Genomic DNA, 14,068 nt, shown 5'->3' on the forward strand with positions numbered 1-14,068 from the left:
GGGACCTGAACCCGGTTCACCAGATTACAAGTCTACCGCTCTTAAACACTACACCACACTGGCTCTCACTGAGAACAGATCCCAGGTAAAAATATCCTACCCACCCCAGAGAAGTGAATAAATGGATCAGAAGATTAAGCTAAGAATACTCAAATTAGAGACCAATGTATGTTTATTATGAATGGTTCTTTCTGTGGTCTCTAAGACTACAGAATTCTTTATCCCTGTTGGTGTGGTTTAGTGTCAATCTGCATAGCAGTTGGCTGGACCTTCAGTAGGACACATACTCTTGTTTGCGTTCCCAAGAACATTAGCCTATATTTGCATCTGGTGGCATGGTAACCCCCTAGGAATAAACTGAAAATCTAAGGCATATATCTGAATTTTAGATGGTCATTGAGATCTACAGGGAGTTTTGGGTCAGCAGGACCATTTAACAATTCATCTTTATGGCCACTTCCTGGTTGTTATCAGCATCATTACTGGACCCAGGAATCGGCTCTCTAAGGAGAACCCTAAGCCTGGCCCTAGCAAAAGCCAGGCAGGGTTGTATAGGGGCAGTTGTATAGTTATCAATTGGGTCCCAAACCAGGGCACGTGTTTCCCCAATTCTTGAGTAAAACTACAGGAAGGGAGACTAAGGTAAGTCAGGTGCTTTGTCACCAGATATGGACTTCTAGCCTGGTCAATCTGCATTTGCTCATGGGGATGTGTGTGCGTGTGAGAGAGGAAAAGACAACAGGATAAGGGACCTGAGCCAAGCTGGAGGTCATGTGGTTTCCTGGTTCCTTGGGCGAGTATATTGAGGGCTGTGGGTTCCCTGCCCTCCCCTTATGTACTAGAGACCACTACAGAGTCCAGCACAGCACTTCCTCAATCCTAGATGCACATGGCTTTCCCCAAAGAATCATGGGAACTGTAGTTGTTATCAGTGCTCGGAACTGCAGCTCTGTGTAGGAGGGGGTATAGTTCCCAGGATTCTCGGGGGATGACGACCATGTGTTTTAAATGCATGGCATGGATGTGACCAGTTTCCTCAGATGTTCATTGGGTTCTGCTCTCCCAACCACAGCCCGTTGAGATGTACTGCAGGACAACCCGAGTTTCCTTTCAGTATCAGACTCCAGAAACTCCACTATACATATGGAAGTCGCCACATGGCCCTTGGATCCTGTCTGAACAACCCCAATGCAAGACAAAACTTAAAGAGTGAAATGCTTTTTGCATACAGTGAAAATCAAACTTAGCGGAATGTAGCAAAACCTAACTACCTGCTTCTCTGAGACAATTTCTACTGCCATTGCTGCTGGGTTACACTTCATGTGCAGCAACGGGTGCTTTCTCCCATAGCCCCACCCATTTTTTGTTCCTGCTTCCCCCCCCCTAACTCTGTGGCATCATGACATGCCTGCAGCATCAAGCAATAGTGTTGACACTTCACTGGCGCAATGGTCATAATGTCCCATACAAAGCACTTATTTAACACGGCAGGGTTCTGTCTGACTCTAGTTTGACTTGCAAGCTCTGTCAACATTTCTCAAATAGAAGCATTTTCTAAAAAAGCAAGCTACAGAAACAAATACATGGCATTTCTATTAAACTTTTACCAACCTTTGATAACTGTGTCCCCGGCATGCTTCATTTCAGGCAGCTACACAGAACAGCATTTACATTCTTTTATTTACCAAACTCAGTGCATTACTGTAATCAGCATTCTGAAAGTAGACCAAAGAGGCAAGAATGGAGCCCAAGGCAGGCGGCTGCACAATACAGCGCCCACATTTTTTGCGGGGGTGGGGGGGGCAGGGCAGGGAACGGAATTCATGCTTCCACCCACTGGACTTTTTTTTTTTGGTACTGCTGTATTAAAGTTGGTGGAAGGGTGATGCTGGCAATTCTGAAGGCTGAGAAACTTGTACATTTAAATCGACACTAATTATAGCTGGACATGCCGAATCAAAGTGTACAATCTGATGTAAAGCGATAAAATTGGATGTTTTAACAGACAAACACCATATCCTGAACCACTACTCCCTCTATTTTAATAAAATTGCTTAGATAAAATTCATTCACCTTTGAGCCTTCAGAGACCTGGAGATTATTCATTTCAGGCAAAGAAGCATTAAAACTGGAAGTTCTTGAACTGAAAGGAGGCGGAGCTGTTGAAGATGCTTCACATGGTGTGGAAAGAGAGTCAATGTGGTTTGTGTCTTCAGAAGGGGAAAGTGTCATGATCTGTTAAAATAAGGAACAAGGCTAAGGCTAAAGGCATGATGGAATTCCTCCTGAAGCAGCGGCACTGAAATGAAACGGGAACTTCACAAACTCTTGCATTGCTCATTTTCAGTGGCGTTTGCGCAAAAAAAAACTTGGTGTGGATTGTGCCCAACAAATGACACAATTTTTCTATGAAGAGCCTCTAAATAATAATATTGAAAATAATGTAATATTCTCCACTAGTGATCACTAAACAGTTTAAGCTTGTTATTTTTATTAATTCCATTAAGGTTTCTGTGTATACTAAAATCTGTTTTAAAAAGCCTATTCCAGGTTATTGCTTTCCTTCCTTTTTGATGTTTTACGGAAAACAGAAGTCACATTATCAAATGGGGGGGGGGGAGAGAGTTCCAGGGGGCCATTTAATTGAATGTGACATATAGTAACAAATGGAATAAAGACCCACTTATCATATTTGATATTTTTTGTAGGCAGAAATTGCCTCTAACAGTGCAATCCTATATATGTCTACTGAGAAGTAGGCTCAACTGGATCCAATGGAACTTACTCCTGAATTGCTGCCTGAATCTTTTTATGTTTGCCAACTATGAAAAGAAAATTAAGAAGAATGTACTTACCTATGTAAGGTCTCACCCTTTCTGTGTTGCTAGCAATCAGTTTAAATGTAAGAATCATGGATATATATATAATGTATCTTCCAGCAGCCTATAATTTAACTACTTACTAGTTGCGACTGTTCTAGAATTTGACTTGTTGTTAGGTCTTCCTCCTCCGATGACTCATCCGAATCTTCATGGTTTATTTTGTTTAGGCTGGGTGTACTTCCTGAAAGCTGGCTTTCTTCCAGAAGCTGCATATCACACTTGTCCAGACTATCAAGAGAACGCCTGCGTACTCCCCAGTTGAAATTGTCCATGCTTTCACCCTGCAATCACAGCATTGGTTTGTTTTCTCTGCCACAACAGATCTCCACCCACCCACACCCACCCCAAAAAGCTTTATTTAGCAACATCTCATAAGGTCAGTAAGGATTTAAAGATTTTAGCTTCAAAATTATTTTTCATATAAATTAGCAATATAGGAATAATAATAATAATCCATAAATATGAATAATCCAGAAAGATGAAGCTATAGCAATTCCTAAAGCTAACAACATTGCGGTCAACAAATCCCTTCTTCACCACCCAAAAAGCCGCCTGCATGTCAACTTTTGATCTTCAATGGGTAGGTGCACTTTGAGCGCCATGGGGCAGCCACACCCCCATTTAAAAGTAAATGGCACCATCCGCTGGGCAGCATTTCTGTCCACTGAAATTATCGCAAACTGTTGGAACAGCAGCAAAATTGTTTTCATCGATTGCTATTTTATGCATTATGTGTTTATGAAAAGAGCACAGTAGCAAACCTCAGGCAAAATATTCCAGGTTTTCTGTACGACACACATGAACACAATACTCAAGTGCAGAGTGAAGGCAGAGCTAACACTTTCAATTTAGCATGCACAATGCAAGGTGTCAAATCAGCAGAGCCTTTTGGTTTTAATCCCGCTTTTGCTTTACAGATTAGACATTGATTTCATAGGTACATTTTTTTTTAATTAAACCATTTTATTTTTGACATTAGTTTTTTTTAAAAAAAAGAAAAACAAAGACATGCTCTGTTTTATTCCTAGTTTAGGTTTTACAGCACAATCCTATACTTGTTTTCTCAGAAGTAAGTTCCACTATGTTCAGTGGAGCTTACTCTTTCATAAGCATGTTTAGGATTGCAGCCTCAGCCACTGAGACATGCCTGATTCTGGAAATGAAGCATGAGAATTTGTGGGACATTTTTGCCAGTAATATACTTACTAATAAAGCAACATTTAAGATATTGGCAGGTAGCACTGAAACAAATGTACAAACCCAAATTTTAATGTTTCAGTAAAGATGGGGGCTGGTAAGCAGATTAACTATGACTTCCGTCACAAACTCCAATTCCTCAGGCATGTTTGGAGAGGAGAAATTTGGCTTTTACCATAATTGCATTTGCTCAAATGTAAACCTTTTACTTATTTGAGCATTTAAACATTGGAGTAATGGAATGCGGTAAGCCCGCAACTTATCTTTGGTGGGGAGGTAGGTTACGTTCCAGAGATGGCACCTAAAGCCAAAATCGGATATGGTACAAACCCGTCAGGTGGGATTGCCAAAGTTACTTTCCCTGGACGCTCACCCCCTTTCTATTTATTAATTTTTTTATATTTGCCGTGTGTGTAAAGCTGAACGTGCACATGTTAAACGTGTGTAAGTGACAGGGGACGCTCTCAGCACTACCTGGAAATTTGGGGGAATGGACCTGGGAACCTTCTGCATGCAAAGCAGAATTGCAGCCTCTCTCTATTCCTGTTAAATGTCTGGAATTGGCACAGAGATTTAAGCTGGCAGGATCTCTTAAGCATTACCATTAAATACCTCGGTTTTATTCAGCAAGCTTCAAGCTATGCAATTCTATGATTCTATATATAATTTTAACTTTTTTTTTGCACAAATAGCTGGAATAAACACTTGTACATATATCCATACATACAGTATGTTTTTTTTTAAAAAAAAAATTAAAAAACCTAACTACAATGATATGTCACTTAGAACCTAGTCAAGGTTCAAAGATGGCAAAGAATGGGAAAAGCAGATGAACAGGCGACTCCCATTCACCCTAGGCTCCTATGGGAGGCAAGGCAGAATATAAATTGAATAAGTAAAATAATAAATTTTCTTATTTCACCAATGATATTTTTGATTTCATGGATCTCACTGTGGGTGAGATCTGTGAACCCCACCTTGAGTTTTTATAGTAGACTTAACACTTGAATCAGTTCCTTGTTCTTTAGAACTAAAAAGCATTTCTAAAGCATAGCAAGAAGTGGTACGTCCTTCAAACACTTACACACACACACACGCTGAAAAAAGCAGAATATATCACAAGATACAAACAAGCTTTACATCTACTAGCACATGTGAGTTCAAATAGCATTATCTTACCTGAAGTTCCTGAATAGCAGATATAACAAATAGGAAACAAATAAAGAAAAGTATTTGTAAACATACTTAATTCAAACACACTCTTCATAGACATTTGCCCTACAATCTAAATGAATGCTACCAAACTGATAAACGTATCCCTTCTTGTAACTTTACAGAAGCTTAAAAATACCACGACGCTGATTTCACAACCTAATTTTAAAAATACTGAATCGTGGCATCTGGTGACTCTTATAGACAATCTAATCAGCATTAATCTATGCATGATATGAACAAGCTGGAAAACAAGGTACGGAAAAACGGTATTAGCGGTTCCGAACACTGTTTAATTCCCATATATGTACAGGAAGTTTAGATCTACCGCGTCTAAATTACTGGTCTAAATGGAAGTCACTGAAGCAGCAATCCTATACCAATTTACCTGGAAGGAAGAGCCATTGAACTCAATGGGACTTATTTCCATGAAGGATTGCACGGTGGAAACAAATAGCCAACGCTTCTGTCAAGCCGAAAGTTGCTTCTATGTTTTTAATTGTTTTAAAAGCTATTTGTTAAGGCATTTCAGGGCAAAGACGTTAAGATTCAATAACAGGAAACACGCTACAGCACTGCCTAATAATACTGTTATTGTTGAGAATGAATGTGTTTTTCCATTATATACGCCACTTTTGAAGGCTTTATATCTTCAAAGCAATCGTTCCAGCCTGGAGCTAGCCTGTTCCCTACATGTAAACTCTGAATACGGATCACGGGATTCAAACTTCCCATGTGAAACCTAGAGCGGTTGAGAGGACCTGCGGTATTTCAGACACTGTACAGTTAACTAAGACCCCAGTTTGAACTACGGTACCTAAGTAAAGGGGAAAGCCCCTCTGCTATTTCCGTTCAGATTCCTGATGGACTAGGTAATTGCTATTCCTCCTAAAACTAGTGGGTGAACAGCATTATATTTTTTGAGAGAAAATTGGGAGTATTTTTTAAAAAATCATATTTATCCGTTTGCATAGCCTTATGGCAAAATAAAATAAAATAAAAATAATGCATGAAATGGCATTCACAGAAATGGGATGGCCTATTTATAACCCACAGAACTGCACCAAAATGTGCAGAGAAAGTAGGTATAACGGCTCCTTTTGTCCACCTTGCTCCTGTGTCTACAGCAGCAAACAAGGCTGTGTGAATACTGCAGATAATAGCTGAAGTGCATGTGCAAACACTGGCTGAAAAGCAACTGCAGCTCACTCAATTTGCAGCTCACTCAACTATGGTTAAGAAATCAGCAGTATTCCAAACCCATATTAGGAGGCACAGTGGCCATGCCTGCAAGTAACAATATTTATTATTTATTTATTAAATTTCTACACCACACTTCACCTGAGGATCACAGGACTGTTTACACTATATAAACACACACCCACACAAATGCACAACATAGTAACAAACAAAAACAATTCCCGCCCCCCCCATTTAAAAGGCCATAGAGTATTTAATTAGTCAAAGGCCTCAGAGGAGAGGAATGTTTTCGCCTGGCGCTTAAAAGGTACGTAAAAGGTACGTAACAAAGGCGCCAAGCAAGCCTCCCTGGACAAAGCATTGCAGAAAGGGCACGTAAAACAATAAACCATAGTTTGGCGCTACATGGATGAGTGTCAGCAAACCCAAGCAAATTGCCAGACCCATACATTTCCTCCCCCCTTTCCTTTGGCCTAGTAGCTGGGGGGGGGGGAGATTTCTGCCAAATTTAGTTTCACTTTTAAGGATTCTCATACAGTGGAACCTCGGTTTATGAACACCTCGGTTTATGAATTTTCGGTTTATGAACGCCGCGGACCCATCTGGAACAGATTAATTCACTTTCCATTACTTTTAATGGGAAAGTTCGCTTCAGTTTATGAACGCTTCAGTTTATGAACAGACTTCTGGAACCAATTACACCCATGTTTCAGTTTATGAACGCTTCAGTTTAAGTACTTCGCGGACCCATCTGGAACGGATTAATCCACTTTCCATTACTTTCAATGGAAAAGTTCGCTTCAGTTTATGAATGGTTACTCCGCGGACCGTTTGGAACAGATTAATCCACTTTCCATTACTTTCAATGGGAAAGTTCGCTTCAGTTTATGAACGCTTCAGTTTATGAACAGACTTCTGGAACCAATTGTGTTCATAAACCGAGGTACCACTGTATTAGCATTACTTACAAATCTGCCAAATCTAATGCATTTCATAATATACCCATACGAGGGGTTACAAAGCTGGCGTACTAAACTACCGAAAAGGTAAAGGTAAAGGACCCCTGACAGTTGCAGATGACTCTGGGGTTGTGGCACTCATCTCACTTTACAGGGCGAGGGAGCTGGTGTTTGTCTGCAGACAGTTTGTCAGGGTCATGTGGCCCGCATGACTAAGCCGCTTCTGGCGCAACCAGAGCAGCGCACGGAAACGTTGTTTATCTTCCTGCCGGAGCGGTACCTATTTATCTACTTGCACTTTTTGAAGTGCTTTGAAACTGCTAGGTTGGCAGGAGCTGGGACCGAGCAACGAGAGCTCACTCCGTCACGGGGATTCGAACTGCCAACCTTCTGACTGGCAAACCCAAGACGCTCAGTGGTTTAGACCACAGCGCCACCCGCGTTCCAAACTACCGAAGGTTTGCTTTAAACCAGGCACCCCCATACTGCGGCCCTCCAGATGTTTTGGCCTACAACTCCCATGATCCCTAGCTAAGAGGACCAGTGGTCAGGGATGATGGGAATTGTAGTCCAAAACATCTGGAGGGCCGAAGTTTGGGGATGCCTGCTTTAAACCAAGATGCCTGGTTCAAATGCAACACTAAGCAGAAATTCTTTAAAAGCAGAGGACAAACTCAGATACTCTCTTACCATATGTGCAGGGAAGGAAGAGAAAAGAGGGGCAAATGCATGGAGATGTTTCATGGCTGAATGATGTAACATACATGGAAAACTCTAGCACTGTGCAATGTGGTACAATGGATTATATCAATACATTACCGTAGTATATTAATGCATTGCATTAAGTACCACTTAGAAGCTCGTTTTGACTCCTTAGAAATTTATTTTGGCATTAGGTGGCGTAGAAATTAATAAATAATTTAGGATTCCTATAGCATGAGGTTCTACTTGTGCAATGGGCTCCCCAGAACCCCGGAGCAGATTTAGAGGGTGTGTGGGAAGCTGAAGGGAAGAGGAGAGGAGAGGAGAGGCCTGTTGCATGAGCCAAACAGCAGCACCATAATTTCTCCATTTGTGCAACTCATTTGTGGCGACCAGTGTTTGCCTGTAGTACGACAAACCAATCCACAATTCCTCTTTAAAAGCTATTTCATAAAGTTTATTAAAAACTGGCTTTTGGAAAAGTGACAAAGTAGGACTTTGGAGTCTCTTCAGGTGGAAGCAAGGGAAGTCTTACTCATAGCAAACCCCTTTGTCCACAATGGAACATACTGCTGAGTCAACACGCATAGGATTTCACTACAAATGGATTTAATACCAGTTTGAGCACAGATTTTAAATCATGCAAACCACAGATCTATTCTCACACACTAAACTGAGTTAGTCACAGAGGTTTTAAAGAGAATATATTAAAGAAAGCTAGGATAGCATTAGCTAGGTGGAAATTGTTTCTGATTTCTTCCCCCTGAAAGAAACAATATTTACTTTATTTCTCAATTATATATATATATTCTATTGCTGTCCTACTTACAACCTCTTTAAGCAAGTACCATGATAAATAAGTGCTCCTCTGATATGACATCTAATATGCTGTTGCTTCTCGTATCGTTTGCTAGCTCTATCTTAATAGAATTACTGGACTGGAGCTATTAAAGGGCTAATATAGGACAGCCTACGGGAGCTATCTCAACACCTTCCCCAGCAGCTTGCTATTCTTCAGTCCCCGAAGGAATTTGCTTCTGGAGTGTCTGGCTACTTATTTGAACTCTCTTTATTTACTAGTTTAATTGCTGCTTATACAGCTGTTTTCCAATTGTATCCATTTTGTATCTCAGCTGAGCCGCCTAATTGACTGTACTCATTAAGGTGCACTAAGGAGTTTCATCCTTCAGTCAGCCACAGCCCCACACCTCCAACTCATTTGAATGCAGCCCACAAGGAAGGTTGGACCTCCAGCTGTTGCTGAACTACAACTCCTATCCTCCCTGTTGGCCATATTTCCTGGAGCTGATGGGAGTTCTTGTTCAGCAATATCTGGAAGGCCAAAGGGGATCTATACACTCTTGCTGCTCTACTCCAAGCTGCAGGTGAGGATTGCATTTTTAAAAGTTAAAATAAACAAATCCCCACATATAGAAAGCTAGCCGTGTGAATGACTGTTGACCTGCCCCTGACACATAGCTGCCAAGTTTTCACTTTTCTCGCGAGGAAGCCTATTCAGCATAAGGGAAAATCCCTGTAAAAAAGGGATAACTTGGCAGCTATGCCCTGACACCACAGTGACCTCCACACCACCTTGGCCCTCCTGCTCTTGGTTATGGAGAGTGGCCTCCACCTCAAGAAGCCAGATAAGCAATTCTGCCAGCTGCTACTGCCCAGCAGATCACAGGTTGACCTGGGACATGCTCTAGGCCCAGGCATCCCCAAACTTCGGCTCTCCAGATGATATGGACTACAATTCCCACCTTCCCTGACCACTGGTCCTGTTAGCTAGGGATCATGGGAGTTGTAGGCCAACATCTGGAGGGCCGCAGTTTGGGGATGCCTGCTTTAGGCCAGCAGGCATGGCCAAACTTGCCCCCCCCAGCTGTTTTGGGACTACAACTCCCATCACCCCTAGCTAACAGGACCAGTGGTCAGAGATGATGGGAATTGTAGTCCCAAAACAGCTGCAGGGCCAAGTTTGGCTATGCCTGCTCTAGGGGAATTTATCATTTGGGTGTAAGGAAAAGAGGGAAGGGTGGCATGTGAATGCCCTCGTGGATGAGAACGCCTGTCCAAAACGGCCCCTATTTGCTTTCTGGCCCTGTTTCCCCTCCTCCTCACTTAACCGCCCTTTTCCGCACAGCGCAAAGGATGTGCAGCCTTGCCCCCTCCAGCCCCTAATGCTGACGTTTTCTCCAGTCAAACAGATATAATTATTCCCAGAGGGAGCAGATCTGCATTACCACTAAAACGCCTTACCAAAAAAAGAAAGAAAATGAAACAAAACCAAGGCGTTCCAATACCCTTCAAGTATATGATGTAAGCTGGATAATATGCCCTCGCAGCAACTCCGGTCAAAGACAAACTGACAGGCTTTTACCTGCCAAGACCTGATTCCAGGCCCTCGGGCTTCTGTTTTTCTTCTACGAGAGCTGATGAGAATCGCTAACACCATAGAGTGGAGCAGAAAACAGCACCGGGGCTTTTAAGTGCTGGGGATTTCATCGCGTTAGTGCTGCATAAACATCACATATGCATATACACACATGCACGGGCCTATGCTTAGGTTTTGGGAGAGCACTGATGAAAGCATCTGATTATAAGGCTATTTCTTGTGCAGCGTGTTCATGAAATTCAAAGCATGCATTCTGTTAATGATTGGGCATGTCAGACATTTGGCTGTACTGAATCTTTAAAATTTTAATGCACGGAAACCTTAGTATCAGTACAAATCACTAAAACGTGCAGCCCTAGACTTCTGTAGCATGCATTCGAGTGTGTATTGAGGGTTTGTTTTTGTTTTTGTTTAAAAGAAGCATAAAGAGAAGAAAAAAAGGTGTATGTTTAAGGAAGGCCGTGCTAACCTGCCGAAAGTTAGGCTATCGCACTAATTCACTGTGTAAACATTTATCGTTGCTCAGCTAAGCCTTTGCTAGAATATAAAGAGGACATTATTTACTGTTGGGGAAGTGCTAAAATGTGGCTTAATCTGCAGTAAGAGCAAAGTTCGTTCAGAGAGAATGTACCATACCTCCCCGTCCTCCAGCTCCACATCGAGGAAATCGAAATCCCTAAAGACTCTGAACTGCTGCTCGCTGTTTGAATCATCCATGTTCTCTTGCTCGCGGGCTCCGTCCTCTGAAGCCACCAGGCTCGTCTGGTGCTCAATCAGATCCAAATCTCCACATGAAGAAAAAATCACCTAAAAGTCAAGAGGGGGTTTTTCTATTAAAAACAAAACAAACTCTTCCTCCACGACGATCTTTTGTTAGCAAAAGTCTAATGGGCTTTTCAGAAAGCTGTACACACCTAATTCCTTCAGTGGGTATTTTTAGAAGGCTCCTTTTTATTATTTATGTTGGACAGGTGCCTTCAGATTAAACTCATACTAAGACGCAACTTTGAGCTGCAGGAACACGTCCAAGCTACCTCCTAATGGGTGCAGATTGATGCTTCCTTAGTATTTATATGCATTTATGGGAACAGAATGCAACTGCGGGAAGGGCACGGAAAAGGGTAAGCCAGCCCTTTTGCTTCTCAATTGTTACAAGGGGAAAGCATGCAGATAAATTAGGATGTGTTACATTTCAGCTGTTATTATTCACAAATATGTTTGAACTGCATCATTCCACAACCATGGCACTAATCGTGCTTTTCTGTCAATGGATTGTGTCCATACACTCTTCGATGCAAGAGAGGGTGGGGGGGGGGGAGAAAGTGGGAGAGAGAGAAGTCTGTCTGCAGTAGCTGTTTTTCCAACTGCCTCTTACAGCTGATTTTCTACATTTACTGATTGGCATCAGTTTTAGCGGAGGAAAGGGCAAAATCAAAAACTGGAGGGTAAGGGCAACCCCCCCCCCCAAAAATGAATAAATAAATGCAGCATGTTCATTTTAAAACTTGGGATGGGGGAGTGAGCAGGCAGACTGAGAATGTTAGGTAGATGTTAGGTAGGAAGACCTGACTCATACTCTGAGACCCGTATGTTTAGCCGAAAAGGAATTCCAAAAACCAGGGTTTCATTTCTACCCTACCCTTTTATCTCCTATTTTGTTCCCATGTGTATCAGCCAGAATGGACTTTGAATTCTGTGTGTGTGTGTGTGTGTGTGTGTGTGTTTTATTAGTTGAATATAAGAACAACATATAATCAAATACAAGCAATCAAATACAGTTTCCTCCTAAACTTTGAATTCTTAAATTTCTAAAATGTTCAGGAAGTATAACAGTCAGAGGCAGGTAGTCACAATGCCTAAATGTACAGTTAAGTAATTCTGGAACGAGTTAGCCAGTGAGCCATATTTTAACAAATCTGTCAGAGAGATAATTTCTTGATAAGGGGAGTGGGTAGGTTGGTGGGTAGACACATTATTTTATTTTAGTTACTTAACAAAATTTATATACCACTTGATTCTGGTAAAACCTCTACTGGCTAGCAAGAAGTATTATAGTGGTCAATAAAAGCATTTAAAAACAATTAAAGCATAAAAATAATTAAAGTTAAACAGTAAAAGAGATTAAAACACATCAGCATCTACATGTATGGATAGGCTTGCCTAAACCAACAATGTTTTTAAGCAAGCGCATCTATCACTTGTGTTTGGCTGAGAATCAGCATTCATTATGGAAGGGTCACATCATGCCAGCAAACCGAAGATAAAATTTAGAGCTGTACCTTTGAATTGTTTATGAATAAGCCCTAGAAGGAGAAATATGAGACTTACCGAAGGGTTTTTGCTCAGGCCGACTTCTTGACCACAAAGTGTAAGAACGTGCACTAACTTTTCTTTTGTCCTTTTCTTTTTTTCAAAAGGGTGAAGACAGACAGACAGAGAGAGAGAGAGTTCAAGCAATGCCACACATTTCAGAGCTCAAATCATAGAAGAAAAAAATACTGTAGGGATCAATTAATAAACACTAAAAGCTCCACTCCCGATGACTCCTAATTATAGGAGACCATGGTCTCTTATAATTTCATATGGATGAAGTTTTTGTAAGCATTTTAGCAATTTTTTTTAAAGCTCAATTCCTGAAACTGGGTAGGCATTTTGTTTACTTATAAAAGTATTTATATATCACCCTCCCATAAAATATCAGGGTGGTGGTTCAGCAACATTAAAAAACAAATTAAAAGCAATACAAAACAATTTTTAAAATGATGGGCTACTCAAGAAAAAGTTAAACCACTACATAGGCCTGTTAGCACAAAAAGGACTTCAAGAGACGCCTGAAAGTCAAAAGTGAGGATTGTCTGCCGAATGTCTGCTGAAAGTGTTCCACAGCATACGGCTGACTTCTGCTTGAAGTCAGTCAGGTCTCTGTAACACAGGGGACAACTGACAGCACTTCTCCAGATGATCCCTAGATTTTACCTGAGAATACTGAGGCCTCTTCCAGCTAACAGGAACAAGGACATTGGAGTTAGACCCAGATGATGTTGAAGAAGTGCTGCGGGTGACAGGCATTATTCTAGGCTTTCCATCCCTGCCTGAAGAACTCTGTAGCTCATCATATCGTCTCCCAATAATTGGAGTCTTAAAAGAAAATAATGAACAGTATTTAGCATTTTGAAGGGCTTTACAGTAAGTGTTTTTTGACGCTGGGCCAGACACCCACGGCAGGTGGTGGACTTTCCTTCCTTGGATGTTTTTAAGCAGATGTCAGATAGCCATCTGTCATATATGGTTTAGTTGAGATTCCTGCATTGCAGGGGGTTAGACTAGATGAGCCTTGGAGTCCTTTCCAACTGTACAATTCTATGATCCTGCAGTTCTATAAGGCAGGGCTGAAGAGCACTCCCCAAGCATCACCCTCTGGAAACCACCACAAAATGGTGCCACCCACCCCTAACTCAGTCATTCCAGAAGGATACCATGGTCGATGGTACTGAAAGCCACCGAGAGGTTGAGGACAA

At 41.5% G+C, this 14,068-nt stretch overlaps 1 protein-coding gene across 8 annotated transcripts in view; it reads right to left on the bottom strand.

Annotated features, from left to right (window-relative positions):
* Positions 1 to 14,068, bottom strand: part of FRY (FRY microtubule binding protein) — a 194,176-nt gene that overhangs the window by 16,564 nt on the left and 163,544 nt on the right. For all 8 annotated transcript variants that reach the window (XM_060273790.2, XM_060273787.2, XM_035115757.3 and 5 more), the window contains 5 exons: positions 13,527 to 13,688; positions 12,879 to 12,953; positions 11,187 to 11,357; positions 2,963 to 3,163; positions 2,074 to 2,235 (listed from right to left, as the gene is read on the bottom strand). In XM_060273790.2, coding sequence (XP_060129773.2) covers positions 2,074 to 2,235; positions 2,963 to 3,163; positions 11,187 to 11,357; positions 12,879 to 12,953; positions 13,527 to 13,688 — 771 coding nt within the window. The remainder of the gene's footprint in view (positions 1 to 2,073; positions 2,236 to 2,962; positions 3,164 to 11,186; positions 11,358 to 12,878; positions 12,954 to 13,526; positions 13,689 to 14,068) is intronic.

Source organism: Zootoca vivipara, chromosome 4 (genome assembly GCF_965207765.1).
Source record: "Zootoca vivipara chromosome 4, rZooViv2.hap1.1, whole genome shotgun sequence".
Classification (NCBI taxonomy): domain Eukaryota; kingdom Metazoa; phylum Chordata; class Lepidosauria; order Squamata; family Lacertidae; genus Zootoca; species Zootoca vivipara.